This window comes from Temnothorax curvispinosus, unplaced genomic scaffold (genome assembly GCF_003070985.1).
Source record: "Temnothorax curvispinosus isolate PA1 unplaced genomic scaffold, ASM307098v1 QBEX01003329.1, whole genome shotgun sequence".
NCBI classification, from domain to species: Eukaryota; Metazoa; Arthropoda; class Insecta; order Hymenoptera; family Formicidae; genus Temnothorax; species Temnothorax curvispinosus.
The window spans coordinates 100,148-125,826 of NW_020213109.1; the positions used below are offsets into that span (position 1 = coordinate 100,148).

The window sequence follows — 25,679 nt, forward strand, 5'->3', positions numbered from 1 at the left end:
TAAGCTTTAATTCAATAGTCAAATATATATTTTTTATTGTAGACATTCTGAAGTATCTTTGTCGAAACTTGTTTAAAAATTAATGTCATTTCTATGCATTTTCAATCGAGACTTATTGCTCATAATTCATTACGATGATCAAAGTATTTTCGAAAATTAAATTATAATATTAAATATTTCTCTCGAACCTTTAACCTTATTGACAAGCGTAAAATTGTACATATAGCTTTACATCTCGCTTTACATAGTCCGTGGCCATTTATTATAGCCGTGTACTTCCTCTGTACTTCGAATGCATGCAACTTTAATAATCGATGTAAATAGCGCGCCGTCAATTACACGCTCTTATCGCGAAATCCCGTCGTGACTCAGCAGCATCGTACTCATAATTACACGGCCAATTGAAAAAGAAAGGATATCATGTTCTCATTGCAGTAGCGGGAGATGGTCCCGGCTCGCTTATCACGCTCGCGCACCAGCGGGAACAGCCGCGTGAATTGTCGCGTGTATACCCAGGCAGCAACGTAGGCAGAGTGAAAACGTAGGAAGTAAAAAAATCAACTCGCTAAATCGTGCATGTCTCATCAACATGCCTGATGAAGTAGGTTACTACTTGCAGAGATGGCACACGGAAGCTCCGGCGCGGCGCCCGGCGACGGCGGCGTGCATGCCAACCGAATTATGTCCCCGTATCCGCGTCGCGTTTTCCTCCACCCCCTCGCTCGCTATGCTTTATGCAGCGGCACAATTTTGCCCACGTTACAAGGTACACGGGCATGCTGAAAACGCGACATACGAGCCGTGTACTACACAACTGTCCGATTGTCAGCGAGAGTTCAGAAAGATCGTTGTGTGTCAACACGATGTCTTTTGTCGCTAAAATGAATATACAGGCCTGGAACGCGGTCGAGTTCAGCTTCAACTCTTCAACGAGAACTTGGAATCAATCTTTTAACATGTCGTTTATTTAGCTCGGGTTATTCCATAACACGGGATAACCCGAGCTAAATAAACGATTACAGATAGGAGAGCAATTCGCGAAATGAGTTCGAGTGGGAATTATTTTATTGTCTCACGCGGATTTCATTTCTGCATTGATTGTGTAATCGGACTAATGAACTGCAGTATAATAATTCGTATTATATATGTTAAAGCATGAATAATACTCAACGTATAAATTCCGTTTGTTATCTCTCGTTCATTACGCCGCTATTTATTTTATTTCATAATGGGCCAACATAGAAGACTGGGTAAGTAGTATTTATTGTTCGATTGGTTGGAATTTACGCAAGGTTTCCATCGAAGTACAACGGAGTGTTGCAGCAAATAGTTGTTAGACTATTCCGGAAGAGAACCTTGACGTCTTACATTGATGGAGCATTCTTTCCATTTTCTTCCTCTTTTTCTTACACAAATTATCTGTTTCTCAAAGTCTATGCATTCTTCTCGCGTTAAAAGAGATAAATACAAAATTAAGGTACGTAATTCGTTGCATCTGCAATAATCTTTTAATATTCAATTTTAATTGTAATTCTATAAGAAGAATAAAATCATGAATTGTTTAATATAACTATAAACGAACAAGAACAGAAATAGGCAAATGTAAAAGAACACCGTATGAGAATAAGTAATAAGCATACAACACTCCCTGTTTTAAAACTTAAGTAAAATCATAAATATTCATGTCGTATTTTTCATATAAATTATTATTGCCTCGTTTAATCGTACAAAATACACGCAGATTTGTTTATTAGCTATAAATTGCAAACACGCATAATAATTGTAAATTAAAAAATGAGTCGCGCGTGTGTAAGTTATAAGATTGTTTTTCAAAGAAAGAAAAAAGTTTAAGCCAAAGCAGCAGCACCGGCACAACTAATGCAATGCGAAACAATATGTCACCTAGCGTGTACCGTGTGTGGCAGTTAAAAAATTAATATACCATCATAGATTACTATCATTTTGCGGGTATATGCATACTATGTACAACGCTGACTAAGGTGGCGACAAAAAACCGTAACGTTGGTGCGCCATCGATCGTCCGGGGGTACACAAAGGAGAAAGCGAAAGAATTATGCCGTCAATCAGACAATCGCGTTGGAGAATTTTCCCACGACTCGCTCGTGTCATTACGTACGTTCAACTTTTCATAAGGCGGTGCCCCGCAAATCCCTACACGCGTACATTATACGTGTGACGCGCATCGCGAGGGGGACGCGCGCTATTCAGAGTGCACGTAGACGATCTCTGAAGCGTTCCGCTGCGACCCGGAACGCGCCGCATCCGCGCGCGGAAAACCGATGTTTTATCCCGCTCGTCTAAATAAAATATGTCCCCCGCCTCCTAAATATTCAAGAGATACCGCCCGGCCTCTGCGCCGTACGTATAACGTATACCGTTCCTTCTTCCCTCAACAACGATGCAGGCCCGCCCGCGCGCACGCACACCGACGTGCAGCAGCACGTGGATGCAGGCATACGAAGTGACACGAACGAATGAAACGCATAAAAGGGAAAAATGACCAGGGCCGACGGGACGGCTTGCGCGCGGCTTCCAGTATTTCCCCCGGGCTTTCCCGGCGGCGTTTTTCCCCTCTCCGACGCCCCCTCCCCGCGGATCCCCGCGAATGCTACCCTCCCGTGCCTCCTGTTGTCTGGTATACTGCACGTATTTGGCGCGGAGCACGTGCGCCGCTGCACAGCAACGTGTGCACGCGCACGTGTGCTCATGTTGTGCAATTCGTGAAATGAAATTTAAACAATACACGACCGACCCGCCGCGCCGCGCCGCGCGCCGTCGGATCGGAGATCGTACATAACAACGCGTTTAAAATTTATTCGATAAATCGTTGCTGGATATGTTCCAGCCAACCCTCGGCAGAGAACCCCTAATTTTCGCGTCGCCGCCTTGAGAAAGCTCGCGCCACGCTCGCGCTGGTATTTGCGATATTTTACACGTGAACAAGCTGGAAAATTAGGATACTTCATGAACATTTGGAGTTCACAATTGCAGCAGTTTGCCGCATCCAATTAACATAATTTATTACAGTAATTAAGTTCCTGCAACACTTGCAACATACCGTGTTCTACATTTTACGATATCGCCATCGCGTAACATCTTTTCAATTTTGTGTATTGTTGCATATAATCTTAACGTAAATTATATTACTATTTGTCAGCAACACATCGACGCCACTCTAATAGTTGCGTCATCAAATTTTAGTTTCAATTGGCAAATTATATTATTGCAAGACCTCACGCGCAATTTGACTAAACCCTTGAATTAAATATCCACGTCGTTAAGCGTTTATTGCGAACATCTAGCATGTAACGTTGTAAAATTATAATTATCGCATCACATCGTACCCCTCGATCGCTGACTGCATGCCATTCATCATGAATATGTATATACATATCTCACATTTGTTACGTACAAACGCAGTAATAATGTGCGGTATGCTTGCAACAAACTCACATTCGACATCCACGGTGATCCTCTTGCTGACCGTTGGCGGCACACCATTGGTCGCGATGCAGAGATAAGCGCCCATTTCGCTGCGTGTAATCCTCGTCAAGTTTAATTGCTCACCATCATACAGGGTCACTGAAACCAGAAGCGAGAATTGATTCAGCTTGGTCGAGGGCGCAAATATAGTTTACGGAAACGGGTAGGTATATGCCCTTCGCGTAAGCAACGTTTCATCCTTGTTATCTCGTGAGCGAAACGAGGAAGACAGTTATGCAAATAGTTTGGTTTGAAATTTAGCAACTCACAGCTTTGCGCGATGCACGGACAGCTCTTAACGTTTAGAGTTGAAATTTAACACGCGAAGATGAAATGCCTCGCGACAAATCGAGTATCAATGTTTAAGTTAACGACGTAACTGCTAAAAACTCACGTATTACGATTACGTAATGTAGTTGATTGCTCCAGTAAGGGATTTACGCTATAATAAGGTAATAAAGCAGTATAAAAGTTACAAGAAATCAGAATACGTTTTTGCCGCGTGATTTATGCCTTTGAATATACTTATGTTAGTCTATTATAAAAGTTTGCAGCGAGATTTATATTTTACAAGTAAGATTGTGGTAAAATTATATGAGAGTCACGAAACCGAAGAAATGCGGAGATTAAGTTAATACTAGGAGTTTCGCTCATTTTCGTCAAACTTATTCGGTTGCGTTAGGACTTTTCTTCCATTAAATTCTTTTTTCGTTAGACCGAGTTCGTGCAAAATCGCCATATGACTGTCGCAAATAGCTCACGGCTACACAAGTATTAGGACCCGACTCGCGTGATCAGGATTTTCGATGTCATTATCGGTGAAGATGTATGTATTGGCTTCTCGTGTCTATGTTACATCAAACGACGATTTACGAGGAAACTTCCGCTGGCTCTTTATTACGGGGGAAACAACTGGTAGAGGAGTTAATAGAGGACAGAGAAGAGAAGAAGCAAAACGATCGGCACTCCGTGACAAGAAATAGACGGTATGAAGCTACCGTTATTACCGTTATAGGACAAAAAATGAATCGTTTGCATCTCGAGAAATGCTAATAAAAGCAATTTACTTCGATATTACTGCGCTAGAAGTGCCACAAACAAAAATTTTTTATGTAAAATTTTTAATATGCGATACGTTTTTATAATAATAATAATTTTAAAAAATCAAAACAAAACGAGCGAGTTTTGCAGCTTGTAAATAAAAATTATAATAATGATCATATTTCATCTTCGCGCGACAAAAATTTGTTAAATTGACGCAATCGGTAAATCCGAGATTAGTAATGATATTCTGTCAACATAGGTGCTAATAGGTAAACTCTGAAATGATTTATGATATAAGTTTCATTCGAATCTCTAACCATATTACGTAATAAAATACACGTAGTCCGTGTGGATGGTATCCAAGGAGGATTGCCTTTGGTAATAAATTACTGGCCGATAATGCAATTGATGAGAGAACGAAATTCGATAGACTAAGAAAGAAATTCCTCTCCGACGGGAATCCGATAGAAAGAAGAAGAATTCCTTCTGCTTGTTTAGACATGATATTTACTTCTTTGTATAACGTGATACGTCCTGTAGATAAAACTCAAACCCAATACGCTTTCACTTTTCAAAAATTAGCAACGATAATTAAACTTTCTACGATCCACATGACATTTCAAATCATATCATTGATATAAATAATCATGCTAAAAGTATCTTTCCTCTATGAATGCCTATACTTAATCGCGAGCTTCGGATTATCGCAAAAGCAAAATCAACGTCAATCGTACATGCTTAGCGCATCTTCGTGACAATTAATGAAACGAACGTGAGCCATAAGAATGGATTCGAATCACCTGAATCGGCGGTAGCGATACACCTTCCTCGGAGGGGTGGCGTTCATAAATCTTTACCCCGGTTTACTTCGGCTTTGCTTGTCTCCTAGTCGCGATTAACCGACCCCCGACCATTAGAGCGGGCGGCGATGTTTCTTTCACGAGACACATGCCCTGCCAGCTCTACCTTGCCTCGTGCTGCATTCACTGTAGGTCGGACGCAACGTGCAACGTCGATTGGCAAGGCAAGGTACAACCGATCGATCGACGCAAATAATTGAGAGAGAACGCTCGAAATCCGCGCTTGGAAAACGGCGCGGCGCGGGCGGGGCGGCGGCGGCGGCGTGGAGTCTCGTGGATACCAAAAGTGACGTGATAACACCCGTCCGATAAACCGCCGTTGTTGCGCCGTGAGGGAAACGATCGCCGTCAAATGGTCGGATATCCGTGCGCGCGTAAAAGCGTAAAAAAATATTTACGAAGGATGTAAAAACATATTTCTTCGACGAGAGCGAGCGCGAGCTCGATTTTCTCGCTGCTATCACGGCGACCGTAACCGGTGAATCCCCATTGCGCACTTCGCTTTCGTTTAATCGCTTCAATTAATACGACGCCTGACCCCGCTGCTGTCGAGATGCGCGTCAGAATTCGACATTTAATCGGATACGAGAAGATAAAACTGGCTAGATAGAAATAATAATATTCGTACGATTTAATTTAGGAAAAAATTCATAAATTTGATATTGTTTCTCTCAAACGTATAGCGTTTAGCTCCAATTCAGCCGAGGAATTTTTCACGGAATAATTTTTTTTTTTTTGTGTTCTGGATTTTAATCAATGCATTTAATCAATGGATTTAATCAATCGAAATAATTTTGCTTTTACACCTATGCACCAACGCATTTTAATCATGTTAAATAATTGGATACGTTCATTGTTGAAGATTACCCTCGAATTATTCTGCAAATTCGGGAAAAACAATTATATGCGAAAAAATTTCCGAATATAAAATATATACGATATACCGCGCACATGTAAAAAAAACCCGAGTAACATATATTTTACGCTTATTTATTGATACAATTGAACTGTTGCAGCGCTCGAGGTAAAAATCTGAAACGAAGAACAATAATAAATTCTAAAACCGCAAAAAAAATTAGAAGGGTGGCGAGGGAAGAAGTCATCAAATGCCGATGACGATTCTGTAGTTCACCAAATGCAGAGTCTAGAATAAAACATTAATCGATTGATACGCCTCAAGCAAGCCTCTTTTAGATCCCTCGGATGCAATATGTCGGATAAAATATTTGCAATGAGTTTTTGATCGTGGTGGCACACCGGTCCTTTCGATACAAGTTCATTTCGCCATCAACTCATCCGATATTAATGTATTCCGCCGTTCTTCGACGAGTCCGGGAATATTTAGATAGCGGGTAGCTCAAAGCCCGAATGCAAATCGATACATCGGATTGAGCAAACACTGATAGTTATTTTTAAGGACGATTCGCAATGAAACTTTCACTCGGCCGTATAAAAGCTCGCCTACAGAGACGGAGTGGCATCGTATGCGAGAGATATATAAATATGTGGACTCTTGCCGATTTTAATTATAAGAGGATATCTGAAAAATATTTTTTGCAGCGCGCAAGGTTCGACGAAAACTGAAATCTGTCGAAATTGTCGAGCTTTGTGGAATAATATACGCCAATGTGTATGACAAAACTGTCAAAGGAATTAATAATACATGATAAAAGTGGACGCGCGGACAGCAAAAGAATGCTTTGAATATTCGAATGCACGGCTGATTGTACATACATAAAATATAATGGACATTCATGCAGCCCATGATGATAAAGTTGAAAATATGATATTGTCGATAAATCATTCATTTAAATGTACTTTGTTACAAAACTAATAGGTTAAGAGAAGAAACCGGCAAAAATTGTTAAAGTAAGATAAATATGCATCTCTAAGACCGCTCCATACGTACTTTTTGTTCGTCACTTCTCTACGTATAGGTATTTTAGAATCTCTCATGATACAACATCAGAATATTAAGGACATAAATATTCATGGTGTACTAGATTAGTTCTATAATTATGGCAATTTCTGAAGCTGATTTTAACATGTATACAGATATATGTATGTGTTGCTGCTAAAGAGAAGAGTATTTTATTTTATTTCTATATATATTTTCACTCTATTTGTAATATTTGCTACTATTAAAGATCCCGATTGACAAAAAAATTATGAAAAGTTAATTATTCTAATTAATGTACCTATGTTCCGAACAGGTATATTAAGCTATCAAAGCCAAATTATCAGAACACAAAAAATAGCAAATAATTAGCAAATTAATTCTATATACAATTTTTTGTTTTCCGATAATTTGGTTTAAATAGCTTAATATACCTGTTCCAAACATCGATATCACATTTACACATGTAGAAATGTAATTTTATTTTCAATGCAACGAGATTACACTTGCAAGTTGCATTTATCCACATTTGCATTCTCTTCGGTAATCGGCTCATAAGTCAGCCTTAACATGTCCATTCATCGCGATTTATCTTTATTCAACATCTTTCCATTCCACAGTTCGCCCCTTGACGCTCAACCATCGACCGCGGCCAACTAACGTTTCTCTTGGCCGCGGTGCAGCGCGAAATACCGGAAGCGGTCGCGCGGGAAACGACGATATGACACGTATTAATAAAACGACGAAACTAATCCGTGAAATTTTACCACGTCACTATACCAGCGATGACGCGCGGGCACGCAAAGGGTATTAAATAATATTACGAACTATACCGGAGCTCTGGATACGTATGCACATGCATGCATATGTACCTACCCTGCCGAAAACTTGGAGGATAGTGCGGGCGCGCGAGCGCGGTCCCGGTGCTCCGTCATGAATTTGTATGAAGCTTTAGAGGGGCTCAGATGCCCCGGAGCGCGGCTTTGCAGATGTTTGAACAGAAATTCCGGCCTTTTACGATCCTATGCGGTGCGGCGGTGCGGCGGTGCGAGCGGTGCGAGCGGAACGACAGACATGGGCACGGGAAAAGGTGAGAAGGCGGACCCTGCGGAGGGTGAAAGGTACAGATAGAAGGGATATGAAAGGCTCTCAAGTGGCCAGGCCAGACGAAGACGACGGGTCGTGATGAAACTGTGTGTAACGAAATAGTCAGACGAGAAAATTGCGCCGGATACCGGGATTATAAAATAGGCCGTACTCCTCGACGCACATTTGCGTTGATGTGTGCGGACTTTGAATGGAAATATTACCTGTGCGAATATTAGAACTGCGTAAATATTGGATTCTTTTGAATAGCCAAAGTGACAAAGAAAACGAATCTATAGCATGCCAATACTAAAAATGAACAGATTAAATAACTTAAGTTGCACTTAACTGAGCGTAGTTTAATTTGTAATTATTCGGTTCAAGATATAGAACGCAATTGCTAATTTGAAGTCAATGTTTCTACATGTATCCTCGCTATTTAATTTTATTAATTATACAATTTCGTACAAGTTCGAATAACTGCTCAGTCTCCTCATTTACACTATCATTTATATCATTGTAATCATTTTTATACTTTACAAAGTAATTTTTATAGAAATAAAATGAGAAAAGTGACTGGACCCTTTCTTAGTCAAGAATAGACCTTCTAGCGCAAAAGCGTTAACAAATAAATATCGCCTCTGTAATATCCAAAATGTTGAACAACTAATTGCAGACAAAGACACTTAATTACAACATGACGCGAAAGTAATTGGCACTAACTAATAGTCTCTTTGACGTCATCCGACATCGCATCGTAAAATAAAATTGAGCAATTAACGCTATAAAAAATATCGCAAATCGTTTTCCTTGAACTTTGCATCGAGCTCATAAAGTGCGACACATTTGTATATAATTATAATTATACGAAATTGTGTGTATCCACAGACGTTTGTCAACGGTCTGTAATGCATCACGCTAACGGAAACCATGTTTGCTTATCACGAATGTTTGCAATCCATCACCGAAATGCAAACGGTAAAGGACGGTGTGGTTTTACTCGACACTGCAAATTGACGCGTGCTAGAGCGCGATGCTTTACGACAGCATGCTTTCAGGATGATTTAAAATCCTCCTTATCATCACTCTTCACTTTGAGAACGCCACGAGTAAATAAAATATGTGAAGACAAAAAACGCGACGGCGATGGACTATTTGTAATATGAAAATATGCCGATAAAATTTATTTATCTCATACTTTGGACAAACAAAATCAGAAACTGCAAATATATTGTTTTATATATATATATATATATATATATATATATATGTATACATACACACGTATTTTCATTGCGAGCCTCAATGTATCGATGAGCCCATATCGCATAAATATCTAAAACGTGTATTTACCAACGATAAAATTTCAATATTTATTCGAAAGGTAGTCTTATCGCACAAATAACGCACATATGATATAGGGTATACATACATATTGCGCCACTCAGATATCTACCCAGATATATTGTATATATCTGAATATATTTAAGATAACAAATAATCCAGACAAACATGGAAAAAATCAATAAAATTTCATATCATCGATTGTTATTTGTAAAAAAATAGCTTTAATTGTTAAACAAAGGGTCTTTTAAAACAAATTTAGTGACGGAAAGGGGTAACATTCTCCACGACATTGTCCGGCTGCCCGACGCGAATAGGTTTCCGCGTTTCTGTTTGGCATTCGATAGCAGTAAACCGACATAATACATTTCGACGATTACAAGGATCGATCCGGCTGGAAGACGATGTATCGGTTGGTGCAACAGCCGGCCGTCGGCATCAGGATGTAGCCGAGGAGTAGTACGGATAGTACGATTAGCCCGAGCACGGTTATAAACCGTTCCAAGTGGCAACCGAGCGATTAATTTTCCGGCTTGCCGGCAATTGACTCTCCTTGCACGACTCAAACGCAGTCTGGGACAACGGACTACACGTGCTACTAACTGTTTTATAACTGGATCACGCAATTGCACGTAATGGCAACTCTGTTACGAGTGCAGCTACGAGTATGTGCCGCTATTATTGAAGCTAGCATTGTCCTAACGTTAATTGGCCGGACTACTAGACTGTTTGAAATCTGGAAATTCATCGGTTACGGTTCTTTCGCCGCCAATTTACAGAAATGCAAAGATGTATTTTGTTTTTGGGTAATTTTATAATAACCCAACACATAGGTGAACAATCACCTAATCACTTGATCACTTGACTTGTTAGTGAGTTTAGTGACTAGTAACGTTGTACCCGGAAACCGTACACAAATAAATATTATAATAATTATCAAAAAGACACGTTCGTTTTATTCATTTATTTCGTGTAATTATTGATAAAATTGTTGAACAACACACGCAATATGCCAAATCATTATATTTCTCATATTTGCGAAAATAATTACACGAGAAGTTTGTTATAAAGACAAAAATGTAATAAGAGGCGATAAATAAGCTATATAATCAAAGAGCGCGTGCTTGTCCTTTCGTTTTCCGACGAACTCATGAAACTCGATAAATCAGCGAACTATAGGCAAACTGATTTGAAACCACTCCACTACTAATATTCTCTTTCTAGAAAGCGCTATTTCCGCACGTGACTCCATTCAATAATCAAGACGGGGACACGCTGGAAATTCCTGAAGGACCCAATTTCACCGTAAAACTCGATGAATTAAAACTGGTCCACGTAGCGCCGACGCTACCTCCTGGGGGAGGATGTCGCCGTCCGGATGTCAACGTGTCCCAGATGGCGTCGACATTAACCCATGAGAAACGTGCGCGAGGACCAACCGCCGTGTTACGGTCAGGAAGCCACTGCGGTTTCGGCCTTCAGATCGAAATGTCTCTCCGGGAGAGCGCTAACAGGATGCGCATTCACCAGCCGATGACATTTCACGATCACAATGTCACAATTGAGTAGTTTCATCCCGGATTCTAACTGTTAAAGGGACTAGATAATAAAAATACTAAATAATAAAAACACAACGTAATATTAGTAATTTTTTGATGGTAACATTATTATTTTGTTCTTGTTCAGTTTCATGAAGGTATTCGTGCATCATATAAAGGCGAAAATTTTACATCACGTATTTGATTCTCGTAACCAATTCTGTCATTTAATTCACATTAATTTAATTATTTATTAATTTAATTTAATTATTAAATTTTAATATATTACCATTTATTTACAGCTGTACATAAATATTTTTTTCGGCTGAATATTTATGGCGCGCTGTCCAATTACCAAATTTTAATTAAAATGTATCATATAATTGTTGTCTGTTTTTTATTATTCGTTATACAATTATTTAATTTTATTGAAGTTAATTAGTTACAATAATAAGCGAAACAGGACACAATCAATTAGAAAAATTGCCATTTAAGGTCCGGGCTGAATCTTTTAGCCTAATAATAATATATTGTGAAATTTGTATGTTTTCTCCAAACTCAGTAAATTGCGCGCCGATTTTTTGTCGACCTTTCTTTGTTGGAACAATAAATCCACATATTTCACAGAATATTATTATTATTAGGCTATCAAGATCCCCTCCAGTCTGAACTTTAAATGGCCTTTTTTAAATTGATTCTTGATTAGTTACGTTTTTAGAGTTTAATGATTTTTATTATAATTTCTATTAACTTGTAAAAATTCCATTGACATACTTTCGGCAGCGCGATAGACTCATAAACTCTCGATAAATAAAATTTTTATCGAGAGTTTCCTTCTTCGGTTTGCGGTCACAGAATATTTGTGGTTACGGAATATCTCGGGGCATTAACGTTCCTCTTCTCGTTCTTCGATTTTAATACGAAAATACAACTGTAACCGAATTCATCGTCACGCTTGAAGTAAGTAAACATCCTCGAACAGACTCGTCCATCTGGCACATTTGGGGTTGAACGATCCCGATTGTCGGAATTTGGAGCTCAGCCGAAGCCGTACGGTTCTGCCTATCAGTTCAGCAGTTCCAGCGCACATCGTGAATAACGCAGGAAGCTATGCTTCCGAGTGGAAGCCGTCGGGTAGGAACTGCTAGACCGCTATTTCACGAAATTAATTGAATTACGCCGACGGAGCGTGCAAAGCCGGGGAACGTTGCGCCGGCTCTTCTTCGTGCATCCGAGTGCCTTGTAAACAGGAAGTACGTTCGAATTGCATTCCGCGCGACAAAAAGCACGATCCCAAGGGACAGCGTGTTTCCTCGACTTCCTTGGATATCGCTGGCGCACACACGCGAGAGAGAGAGAGAGAGAGAGAGAGAGAGAGAGCTCGCCTGGAATGCCTCGATACTGTCGATAGAGACGGCAGTCCATGCACGCGATCTCGAAGAGCGATCTGACGAGAATGTGCATGCAAAAAGTTGGGATTACCGTAGTCGAAGAAGCGCGATTACGCTGGAAGTTCCCTCGGTCATTTACATAGTACGTTGCATCCGAAATGGCTTAATCCACGTACTGTAAGCGGGCTGATTCTGTTTGCTTAGGTTTCGAGGTAACGACGGTTGAATGACCGCACGAGGGTGGGTTCAAAAAGAAAGTGAATAAAGAAGCGCAATCTTGCTAACAGGACATTTTAGCCGACTCTACTTTCCATCTTCGCGTTCGTGGTTTTCTTTTCACCGAGGCAATTTCCGCTAATTGAAACGTCCCACTCATATTCCGACTTTCAGTTACAAGTTGAAAAGACGTTTGAAAGGCGTGTGATATAAATGAAGTTACATGTCAAAGTGATATTTCTCTTTTGATTAATATTTACACACTTCGGTCAATGCTATCTTGATATTTATACAGTGGCAAAGGTTAATCCTTGACTTATATTTGTAGGGCTGCGTTCGGAAACGTCACCCAAGTATACTTTCTTCTCCTTCTAACCCGCTGAGATAGAAAGAGAAGGGAGTCTACTCGTGTGCACTCGGGTGACGTTTCCGAACGCAGCCTAAGACATCTCGTTGGACCTTTTTTCGCGCCATTTCACTTACAACTGAATGCGTCGCTGCTAGCCTCAAATGTCAGAGACAAAAGAAAAGCAGCAAGAGACGAGTCGCAAAATTAAGAGTACACGGACGGAGCGTCTAGAGAAAAAGTTATACTACATTTTGGAATTTTGAACTTTTCGAATATTAAATATTTGTAACTAAACTTGCCCAGTGAGATGTTCATCCCTTATGTATATTTATATAAATATTAAGTTTTATATTCTATAAAAATTTCGGCAAAATAAATAAATAGATTCTACAAATTCTACAAAAAGCGAGTCGAATAAGCTTGTTCGTTTATTATTCTCTAATACTAAAAAATAATACAGATAGATTTTAGAAAAAAAAAAATTATCTCAAAATATGGCAATGTGAAAGTATTAAAGTGGTTGCTCAATGCATTTTGCAGTAGACGTCTTTTAAAGACGTCAGAGCGCATCAACGTCAAATGTATTAAATGTCAGTTATTTGTATCGTAAGAATTTTAAATCGCGATTCCTAATAAGTTACTAATTGCTTTTTACATACATGCAATCGCAAACTAGGGCAGAAGAATAGAATCAGTATGTCGGCATCGAACTGTCAATCACGTACTTCCTTGAAATTCCGGATTCAATTTATCCTTAACAATCCCATTAGGGAGTCTCCACGTCGATACCCTCTGGTACAGCAGGAAACTTTGGTTTTGCCTCGAGCTGGACAAAGTGCCGATGTAGCTTGTCTTGTCTCTTACTGCGACTGACACTTTGGCATGACTCGACAACGTGGAAATCACATTGTCTAGTACGCGTAACGAGCACCCTCATATACCTAATGTAACTTCAGCACGTGCACTACACGCGCATATGAGTACACGTTTGAAAACGAAGCAAACAAAGTATGTACATACATGCACACAGAAACGCTAGATAAATACACGTACACTGTTAAATTCATAGGGTTAAATTGAACTCAATTTTGAGTAATTTTTAACTATTCCATAGGTCGCCACTGCTCCTACTCAATATGTAGTTAATTTAACTAAAACAATGTTAATTTGATTAAACCAATGAAGTAAAAATAATCCTATTTTGTTTCAAACCAATAAATTTTGACGCACATGGTAGTTAAAAATAACAAAACAAATCTAACTCATGGTATTGGTTTAAATTTCATCCTCTTAACTTTTAATAATGTATACATATATCTAATGTTAATGAACAAATGTATACGTGCAAAAATATACGAGGTGTCTTGCTTAATAAGCACGTTTTAACATTAATATTTTATGATTTAAGAGTCAGAAGTTTTGCTAATTAAGGACCTTATTATTTTCTATCAGGAGAGAAGTAATCACGGACGCGACTAATGAGACGAATAAATATATCAACTTACAACTATCTTCTCAGATTCCAGAATGTTGCGTCACAGGGACTTTTCTCAATTATCTCTCGTACATAGACAATATATCTCGTTATTTTTTACAAATAATTGTCCCTAATTATTCTCGTGCAGTAAAGGATTTTAACGTTAAACATAGAAGAGGATCTAAATTATTATCAGCGGCAATATCGATGGCGTTAAACGTTACGAATTGAAACGGGAGTTACACCGTGTACGTATGCATGTAGATACGACGTAAAGCAGCACGTGAGACGCGTCGTTGTCGTCGAAATGTGTGCGCGACCGAACTTGGGCGCTCGTTAAAAGTTACCGATGCGTCCCCGAAAGTGGATACGAAGTCCGATAACTCGATCTCGGCGCGCAGCACGACGTCGCAACGGACGAGCTAGACTGCTAGATTGTCGTTTCTGATCGTGACATCTCGAGATTCTCTCTCCCGTGCTGTTCACCCTGTTATTTGTTGACGGATCAGACGGCGCATTGTGTCGCCGGAAGATTCCATGTTACGCAACACGTGTGGCTGTAGCAGTGCGTTAATTGCTCGCGTACCATAATCGAATGATGCTCCACATAATGCGAGACTGTGATTTGTCTGTTCATATTTGTAGAGGAGATCGGCAAAAATATAAGAGAGAAAAATTGGAAACGTTTGTAGTGTATAATCCTGTATAATTTTTGTTTTTTTTTTTCGGAGAAATATTAATACTATGAACGTGTGGTGATGCATATGCATTTATATCTCATTGGAATGCACGTAGCATTCTCCTATCTGTAGATGCATAAAATTTATTACAGGGATTATATCTCCTAAATTATTAGCCCCATTTATTCTAAGCACGCGAAGTTAATATTATCTCACAAAGATAAAATGGCAAGTGAAATATCTTTAAATATCTTTCACATTAAATGCATATATTAGATACATTTTATTTTTATCAAAGTTAAATGTAATTTTTCTTTGTGGCTTAATTGTTTGCCATTTAATAACGTTATCCCTTGGTTGGTTCCTCATTTCGCTTTGCGAAGGTATCTCATGCTATCTCATCAAAATCATTCGAATTACGCGGAGGCTAATTGCTGACAAGGTAAAATGAATAGCTCGAAAGCTGTTCCGAGCAATTTATAATCATGACTGGTGCGGAGCCGTCGGTCGTGGCTATTCTATGGTGCATTGCGGCGCAATATACACGGATACAAAGAACGTAGAGTACGCTCTTAGCTCGCAATCCTTCTGATTCGCCTGAATTATATCTGTATTTAACCTATTATACCGCTGGTATTAAGGGTATAACAGTCTATCGTTGTTTTTCAGAAGAAAATTCACATAGGTCGGGGATGCGACGGGATTTTGAGCACAAAGCTAGGACGAAGCGCGGCGTTTAATTACCGTAAACTTCGTTGCGTTGTTAAAAATGAATACCGCGAAGGATTTATAACGATGCAGAAGTATACATGAGAAAGCACATACGTTATTAACGTGTGACACTCGTGAACGTCGGTGACATATAAGAAGTTTAAACTCGCTCTCGACAAATTTAATTCGCGATAACTCACGATTGATTAAGTATTAGATTATTTCAATCACGTCGAAAATATATTTCCTGAAATGTTCGTAATAACTACATAATTGCGTGTATAGGTGGCATTGACTAATTGTTACCAGTTCCAAGTAATTACGTGAAATTCGCTTCAATATAGATCGCTTCACATGAGAAAAAGAGATAAAGTATGTGCGCAAACATTTTCTTTATTTGTTAAGTCTCTAATGCAGATTTAGTATATTATATGTAACACAGATTTATCATAAATATATAATCTCATAAAGACTTACCTTTTATAGAGAAAGTTTACTCTTTAAATTTATTGCATAATCGATATAGAACTCGCTTCGCAAACACTTCTAATAATGTCTGCATATTTTAACGAGCGCTAAACGAGACAAAATTCCCCTAAGAAATTAACCGCGTGAAATTTTGCTGCTTCAGTGTCTCTAAGCCTCTCACAAACGCGTTCTCCCGCAGCGGTAACATCAGCGGCATTACCAGCAGCAGCAGCAGCAACAACGAGGGATCCTTTTAATTCCGTGTCGGAATCACGCCGAAGGAGACCGTCGCGTATCTTTAGTAACCAGTGCATATTTCATAGATGTGCCGTGTATGCGCATAATTTTCAAGCGACTGCTCTTACACCCGCCTGCAGGCGCGTCTTCCACCCCCTCCGGCGCTCGCCTACTACGGAGTACTACGGACCCGGCTGTCCGCCTCGCTGACGGACGTTCTCTCCTCGCAGCTCGGGGCAGGAGCTGCTCGCTGCTTCGCGTCCTACTCCGCGAAGGGCTGTGAGAGAGTTGATTAATCTCTACAATATTTAAGAAGCGCCGGGGTCGAGAGCAAAAAGCCTTCCGCCCGAGTTTTACCGAGATAGCTTTCCTCGTTATATAAATCCCCCTGGCTAATCCGCTGTTTGCATCGATGTACCTCTTGTGTTTTCTCTGCGGTATCCCTGCCTTCTTGTTCCCCCCGTGATTGTTCTCCACGATGCGTCGCTCGCATGGCCACTAAATACATCACCTTAATGGATTTCTAGGTGTGTCCCCAAAAGAAGCTTCTTAAAAGTTCGATTTTTCATACTAGAATGTTATCAGGAAATTTTTTATCAGAAAATCAGATATTATTAACGTAATATCGCAATAGTATCAGAAGCTTCTGTAGAAAAGGTAATGTTAGACTATTAACCGTTTAGGCGGTTATAACAGCTGCTATGAATTTTATTTATATTGAATACGAGAAACATACGCGAGAACAAAAGATTATCATGATTATCTGGCAATAAGTTGCGGCAAATATTTCGCGATTAAACGTTAAATGAAATAGGATAGTTTTATATCGGAGAGTATAAAATATACGGGCACGGAATTGATAATCCGTGCGATCACGCGTACATAATACTTCATATATATTTACAGTATTACTTGCAATTCGAAGTTCAATTCGACTGATTTATTTTTAACGTTACTCGTGGCGTATCGAATTTAAATATATGACAGCTCTCAAACCAATTAAGTTAATCCGCGTAACGATTTCACGAGACAATTTCAGTGCAAGTACGTACGCGCGAATAATATGCCGCAATGTCCCTTTACGTTCGACCAAATATTTATGCGAGTGTAACTCGATGAGATGCGGGATCGCGTCGCAGATTGGTAGATAGAATTGTGCGACGCGGCAATTGCGTTACCCAGTTTATCGTATCCCGTGCGTTAACTTGCGGCCACGTGCCCACCAGGGGATTTTGGCATGTGGCGCGCATAACTCGCGCGCTTTAACAATTATGAGTCCGAACGTGCGGATTCAATAACGGCGCGCCCCTCGAAGTATATACTTTACGATAACAAGTTACATTATAGAATTGTCGCCTACTTGTGCGAATTACTTGCGCGAGATAGACGCCGAGAGCGCACCGCGAAAGCAGATAATTGTATTACTAATCACGCTGCAGATGGAGCAAACCTGCAGAGTTTGCTCGGCCGCAATAACTCGCGGTGGTTGCGGCCATTGAAGATTTCACGTTGGCACATTTCTCGCGAGAGGAGAAACGTAATGCGTTTAATCAATAAATCGATAGTACATTGCCAAGTGTACCTACAAAAAAAAATAGTTTTAACACTGTACAGCGCGAAGGGTTCATTTCGAAAAGCGCATCATCGGTCAATTACGACGTCTGTCACTCTCGCACCTCTCGCTCATCGAAATAGCGCGACAGAACGGAGAATAAAAAATCGCGAGATTTAATTCAATCAATCTGGGTTAAAAAAAAAACTGCGGGCCGGAGAACTGACGTTTAACACAAAAAGCGCGACACCGAGCACAGAATTATTGAACGTCGAACAATATAATGTATGGAATTATTAAATAACGAAACTCTATTCCATAGCGTAATTCTATTCCGGGCATGAAGAAAAGATATAGAGAGAGAGAGAGACCTAAAGGACGTCCCGCGGATGCCCCAACTACCAGGGAGCAGGCGATAATTGCATTGCTAATAGCACGACGGCGAGTGGGTGGGGAACTTGCACAGTTTATCGCACTTTATTGCTTTACCATGAGCGTCGTACCCTCTGGGCATTCTCCGATGGCGCGTATGCAGTTTGCCCTGTTCTGTCCTGAAGCTTAACGCTCAATGTGCAAAGACGATAACGGCGTAACACGCGTGGAGACACAATGTAGATATTAGATAAACGCGCGCCCCGCGCGCTTTACGGGGCTATCATTGCCACGATTTACTGCTCTTGATGTTGAATACGATGCCGTAACTTTCTTCTTTGGCTCCGTTAATTAGTTATCTGTCGTCTATGATTTATTACGGAGAGCGGAAGAAGAAATCATCTCGTGATATTCCGGAATAAGTGTATGCAACAGTAAGTGCTTATATGCCCTTTAATTATTACTTGATTATGAGTACTAAAAATCTTTTCGTACATTTGTGTAGAACTCTCCAATGTTTTACCGGTTGAATATACTGTGATGTTTATATATTAAATAGAAATCATATTAATCCATCCGAATCCAGGATTAATGTAACAGAGATAAGCTGAGATTCATAAAGTAAGATATAAACATTATAGGGGTGCGCAATAAAGAACTTACAGTCGACCCGATGAAACAGATAATATCTTTTTTGCAAGTTTCTATAAAGATCTTATTTGCGACATTAATCACGAAAGCAAAATCTAAAAGCCATAAGTTGATAACACTGACACGCAAAAAAATAATTATCGAAAGTCTAATAAAAACTTAAGTTGATTCACGTGCGGCTGTCACATGAAAAATATTGCCGTCTGAGTGTCCTGAATTTCAATCTATCTGGGGCGAAGTCGGAGTAAACACGGAGAAATTCACGACGCCACTCGGCGGTGACAATATAATCACTTTCAGATTATCTGCGTTAAAGATTTTACCGCGCATTTGTTCATTAATTCTCAAATGACTGATTCATTTGAGAATTAATAAATAAATGCACGGCAGGATTGATGTTTTGTATTAAGCATGGTGCATTTTATCCGTTTCGCGGAGATTTGTAATGCGCACGATTAAATAATATAATTGTTTTTGTCGAACAATTAAATATTTGTCCGTACATTTCCCCCGCCAAACCTATCTGCATACGTATATGTCGTTGCGGAGATGCGATCGGACTGAGTGTGGTGAAACTCCTCGTAAATCGGATTATCGGAGAAATCCGAAGAAAACACGAAATTGCTCAACCGATAAGATGCGGCTTTTTATTTCGCATTTTCTAACGCACCTCGGACTGGACTGCCTGTGCAAGCGGGTATCTCTACGTTCGTAATTGATGAAAATTTACTTCGAATTTCTTTTTTCAGCAAACGTCCGTCGATCTGCTGCTTGAGCGAGACGTCGATGCCAAGACTCGTGGGACCCGAAGAAAAACGCACGAGGAAGGAGAACATCCTCTTGTACCAAAAATTACTTTCCGTATTGAACTTCAGCTGCATTACAAATACGCCCGTTTCCCCTTGTAAAAGTACTTGAAAGTTTCGACTCGCGTAGACAAGGGATCCCGAGACATCGTAAGGGGGAAACTCGTGGAATCGTTTTTAAGTTCGTACATAAGCGAACAAAGAAAATTCTCCAAACGCTCGAAACAAAATATGTAATTCGGTGCAAAACATAATTAAATGATCAAGTGTTAAAAAAATTTATGATATATGTATATTTATTGCAAAATGCGTAATAGAAATACATGTAAAATAAAAAGACTAATAAAAAAATAGTAGCATGAAATATTAAAAACTCGTGTAGATATTTATACCTAAAAATAGCAACGGTGTTATTACAATTTTGAAAAATGATTTTAATTGATCTATTTTAATAAAATGTAAAACTATCCAATAAATAATACGACCCCAATAAAGCTACTAATATAAACCGAAATTAAATTGTGTAAAATCGCGTACGTTTGCAACTTATAACTCTTTCATCTCAAGTGAGTGAACTTACGAATATCGCTTCTTCGAGTTAAATTGACTGAAATGGATACAAGACATCACAAAAACCGAGTGGAAGATAGATTTTCGATATTTTACGTGCAATATAAATCGAAAATAATCACTCGCGTTACAGCGGCACAGAAAATAATTTAATATAACGACGTACCTTTGTGATGTTTGTTGATGCTTATTACTTGACCATCTTCTCGCTTCCACATTAATTTCGGCGGCGGATATCCGTCGGCCTTGCATGTGAGAGTAATGTTCTGATGTTCTCGAACTGCCACGGTGCTCTCCGTAGAAAGGGAATCCAATATATTCGGTGGCACTGGAAGACATAAAAGAGCTTGTGTGATTAACGTTCGTTAAATACTCCTTTTAATGCAAAATTTATTTCGGATAATGTAACGTGAAAATACTTTTCAAATGCATCGCGACAATTAAATAGAATAAAATTATTTTACATTAAAATAAATATTTAGTTACGAACATGAATATTGCTGCATTATAAACTTTTATGCCATTGCTTATTTTCTTCATATTACACGTCACATTGCAATTTATTATTATTAGGAAATATACGTTTTGTATGTAAATTATTTAGAACAAGTTATTTATAAAATAATTGAAGTTATTAATAAAATGATATTTACCAACGACTTGAAGAAAACCCACTTGGCTTATCATTGGATTGGTATTTACTTGGCACATATAATATCCCCGATCATCCTGTTGCACACTATTAATATGAAGCAGCCATGTTTTCTGATTGTCATGCGACACGGAAAACCTGGGTACTTTCACAACCACATGCTTGTGAATAGTGAGCAACATTTGACGACCGACATGGATCCACGCCACCTGAAAACAAGAAAAAAACAAATATTTAAAAATATATTGTTAAATAACAAATGTACATTATGCCAGAATTATAATGTATTTTTAAATAAAGTATATATCTTTTATAAATAAAATAACGCTCCTCATTTATAACGTTTTCTTAATGTTTCTTGTATATTATATTTAGTTCATCTTTTCCCCTTTTTCTTTTCTCTATCTCTTTCTCTCTCACTAGCGTTACCAAGTTTGATATTACTATTTCACAAACAGCAAAAGTAAATAAGTGATATAAAGTAATTGTAGATTGCATGAGATTTGATAATGATAAACACTAGAGAGAGAAAGTACTCATGCGTTTTCCAGTTTTTAAAATTATTGTCATAAATTATTGTATTAGAGTTTATAAAAGCGTACATTCTCTCCTGTTTACGTATAATGTGGGTATAAAGTATTTCCGTTCCATTTATCCCATTATAATGTACAATAAAAATTAAACTAATCTGAAACTTCATAATATACTCTCGCTAGTGATATAAACGTATATACATATACAAGTTCAAATTTAATCCAAGATCTAACGTTGACCAGCAAAGTTGAGCAACCATCACGTTGAAAATTTCAACGGTGCCCGCTTAATATACACCTCCCTCAGACACGAGTTCATAAAGCCAGGAGGAAGCAGCCGTCCGTTTATCGCACCTAGTTCCTGCATTGAATATTTCCATATTAGCACGTCGCGAAGTCACGCCGTCTCTGAAAGTCCGCAGCTAAGCGTCCCGTCAGCGAAAAATTTTCTCTCTCTACGTCTCAAGAACCACGAATATCCCCGAATACCGCCCCGGCGAATCTGCGCGGCGCGAATTTTACGATCGGTGTCAAACTTGTCTCGCGATCCTGACCTCGTCGCGACAGCAGCACGAGCGTCGATCGAATGGCATCACGAATAGCGATGTCACTGAGATCGAAAGGCGAGAGGAGAAAGAAAAGATTGCGCGGCGCGATGCTACGCGCGACCGCCAGGAATGAAGATTATTACGCCAGTATTTTACGCTCCACCGAGGTAACTCGCGTCTAACTAAGCTCATTCCGCGACAAAGCTTATGCACTTTCAAGGACTTCCGGGCCGTTTCTTCAAACCTTTCTTCTCGTTTCCTCTCCTCGCCACGGGTTCGAAGCAACGCCCGGTAGCGCAACGGCGCGCACCGTTTCTCATTCTTTTTTTTCTCTTAGCTCCTTTTTAAGTATACTTTTTCATAACTAGAACAAAAACAGCAACGAATTCCGCCCGACTCGGTTCCTATTATCGCATTTTCCTTCCTGCGAGACGTTGTAAAGCACGTTTTCGCTAAGAGAATAACATAAGAATCTACGAGTTCTCGAATACTTCATAATTAAAATATTTCCAAAGGATTTGCCTTATTTACAATTTAAAAAGTAATGTTAAAAATAATGACTAATTATCTTATTGTTTGTGTGCTCGTCGTTGTATTGCAAAGCTTCGCTGTAATTCAGTTATAATTAATATTGTTATATGTTGATCATATTATTTTTATTGATTTTATTAAGCAAATATCCAGCTTTCGCCATATCGCCTAAAATAAATAATCGATAAAGGTTCAAATAAAGAATATATCTAAAATTGAAAATTAAAGGATTTTAATGTTTATTAAACGTGTTGCAATGTTCACGATTTTGCACAATGATTTACTCGCTAAATCTCGCTTCCTTTTAGATTCGTTATTGCTGCTTGGCAACATCTGGATCCACGGAAATGGCGCTTCTTCCGCTTTTTCCTCGCCTCTTTTTCCGGGCGTATATATACTTCCTCAAATTAAGCCAGAAACAGTCCGTTTAGACAGGGTAAATTGTATCATTTCTATCCTTTCTTCTTCTTCAATCCATGCAAAAAAATTCGGCTTTTATTCGTAGCATTATTGTTTATAGAATATATTGTAACAATATTTTGATATATGCCTCATGTTTTCTGGGATGCATATCTTTATATCTTTATATATCGAATGAGAAACATTTTAACAATTTTTAAATTAAATAAACTTTTAAAAGATACGCCAAATCCAAGCATGATATATACATATCTGACAAATTATAATTAAACAATTACAGAGAAAATAAATTTCACAACAGCTACTTATCGTTAGTATAAAAACTCTATAACAGAGAGCATTATTGTTATATATTTATTGCCGCAGTTGTCGCTGTAGCTGCAGTCGTCGTGAGATGCGATTTTGTTAGAAGTTTTAACAAATTATGCTTAATCGACTTATCGCGAATCTAAATCTGATCTGACAAAACATTTACATTTAGGAGTTGCTGTTTCCCACGTTTTATCCTACTTCGAATTCTTTTCCCCTTAAGTATTTCACCTAGGAACTCGGCAACAACTTCGTCTAGAATTGTTCGCCTATGTACCGCTTTTCCTTTTCGTCGGCACCCGGGTAAGCAAAAGTTTCAAGTACGGGAAATCACAGTACATCCCGTGAAAGTTCTTTAAACAGTCAGACGCCACTGACGGCTCTCCTAACGAAGAGCTCAGAAGATGGATGGTGGCGGATCTCTGAAGCTCTTGTCTGCCAACAGGATTTGCTGGTTCCTGAGGATCTCCGAACTCAACAGATTCCGCTTCAACTTGCGTGTAATTCTGAAATCCGCAGCGCGAACATGCGGTCGCCACAGTTTTCGGCAGGTTTCTCTATACCGCATTCGCGAAAAAGAAAAGGAACAATCCGACCGCCTGCACGAAAGTCTCAAGGTGAACAATACGAGATCACTACTGCCAGGACAACAGTAACAGTTTTCAATTGCTTCTCATTATTATTAGAAAGCATCCATCCAATAATTTACAAACAGGTCCCTCTATCTCTTCCTCGCGAATGAGATTAAATTGACCATTATATAATGCCGCGCGAAGTCCCGAGATTAATAAGTTTTATATTACATACATCTCTCGGGGCAATTTTCACGACGGTTTATAAGCAAGGCTCGCCGAGAGGAGCGCACCGGGAAAGTTGCCCGGGATCTCTCGGAAAAGTCACCGTAGCGCGATACAAGAAACTTTCGTAGTCACGCACTGTGGATGGCTCCTAAGTTCTAACGAAGAGGAAGCCGTCGCGACGCGCACGTGCACGGAGATGAGGGCTCGCTTATATAAATGTGTTCCCCAGAGTGTCTTGAAAATTAAATTTTGGACACAAATATAAACCGTGGTAATATAAATAGTATAAATCTGATCAATTAAAGAAGAACGGTCAAGACTGGATCCTGGAAGCCTTAATAATATTATCCGCGTGAATAATATTTTTGTGAACACTTTTATCTTTGTATATCTATAGCATATATCTGTGCTGCAGCAATAAGAATGGTAATGACTAAAATAAAACGTAATATGCAGCCTCTGATTTAACGAGTAAGAATGAATCTTAAAGAAGAATACTTTCTTGTGCTCTACATAACTGCGGTATTATATCGGCCTTAAACGGTCTCGACAAAAAACCCCCACTGGTTGCAAGCACGATTGAAAATTCTGGCAGTGATTCAAACCCAGTCTGCAACGTAGGAATGTAAAATATTATCGCAAAACCTACTGTAACTTGCGGTGACAAGTCGCATTTTTCTAATAACTGGGTCGCCCGTTTAAAAAAAAAAAGATAAATTTAACAAAATATTTTAACGCGATTTTCACACGGAGGTTGTAAAGAATGATATTTGATGTGAGCAGGTGCACATCAATACGAGCGTGCGCCAAAAGGTATTGAGAAACGATCATCTAAATTATAACAAATCTAGTGATCGTGACAGGTTATATCATAGCGCGATATGGATATCTAGCTTTTACAATTATACCTACGTATGATTTATATAACTAGCGCGCGAAGATAGAGATTCTGTTTGCACATATCGGTATCTATTGACAGTACGATGGATGATTCAATGCAATCTAGATTCACGTGTTCATCGCTCGCTTCGATCACTTTTATGCTTAACCTCGCACCCGAGAGCTCGTTTTATACGGAGATTTTTTCTTTTTTTACTGATCGATTGACAGCCCGAAAGCTGATAAGAGGATAC

At 39.1% G+C, this 25,679-nt stretch overlaps 1 protein-coding gene across 10 annotated transcripts in view; it reads right to left on the reverse strand.

Annotated features, from left to right (window-relative positions):
- The window catches only part of LOC112452384 (lachesin-like), a 198,155-nt gene that overhangs the window by 38,873 nt on the left and 133,603 nt on the right, over nucleotides 1-25,679 (reverse strand). For all 10 annotated transcript variants that reach the window (XM_025012572.1, XM_025012566.1, XM_025012569.1 and 7 more), the window contains exons 5-7: nucleotides 21,407-21,614; nucleotides 20,920-21,081; nucleotides 3,475-3,603 (exon numbers count right to left, since the gene is read on the reverse strand). In XM_025012572.1, the coding sequence (XP_024868340.1) occupies nucleotides 3,475-3,603; nucleotides 20,920-21,081; nucleotides 21,407-21,614 (499 nt within the window). The remainder of the gene's footprint in view (nucleotides 1-3,474; nucleotides 3,604-20,919; nucleotides 21,082-21,406; nucleotides 21,615-25,679) is intronic.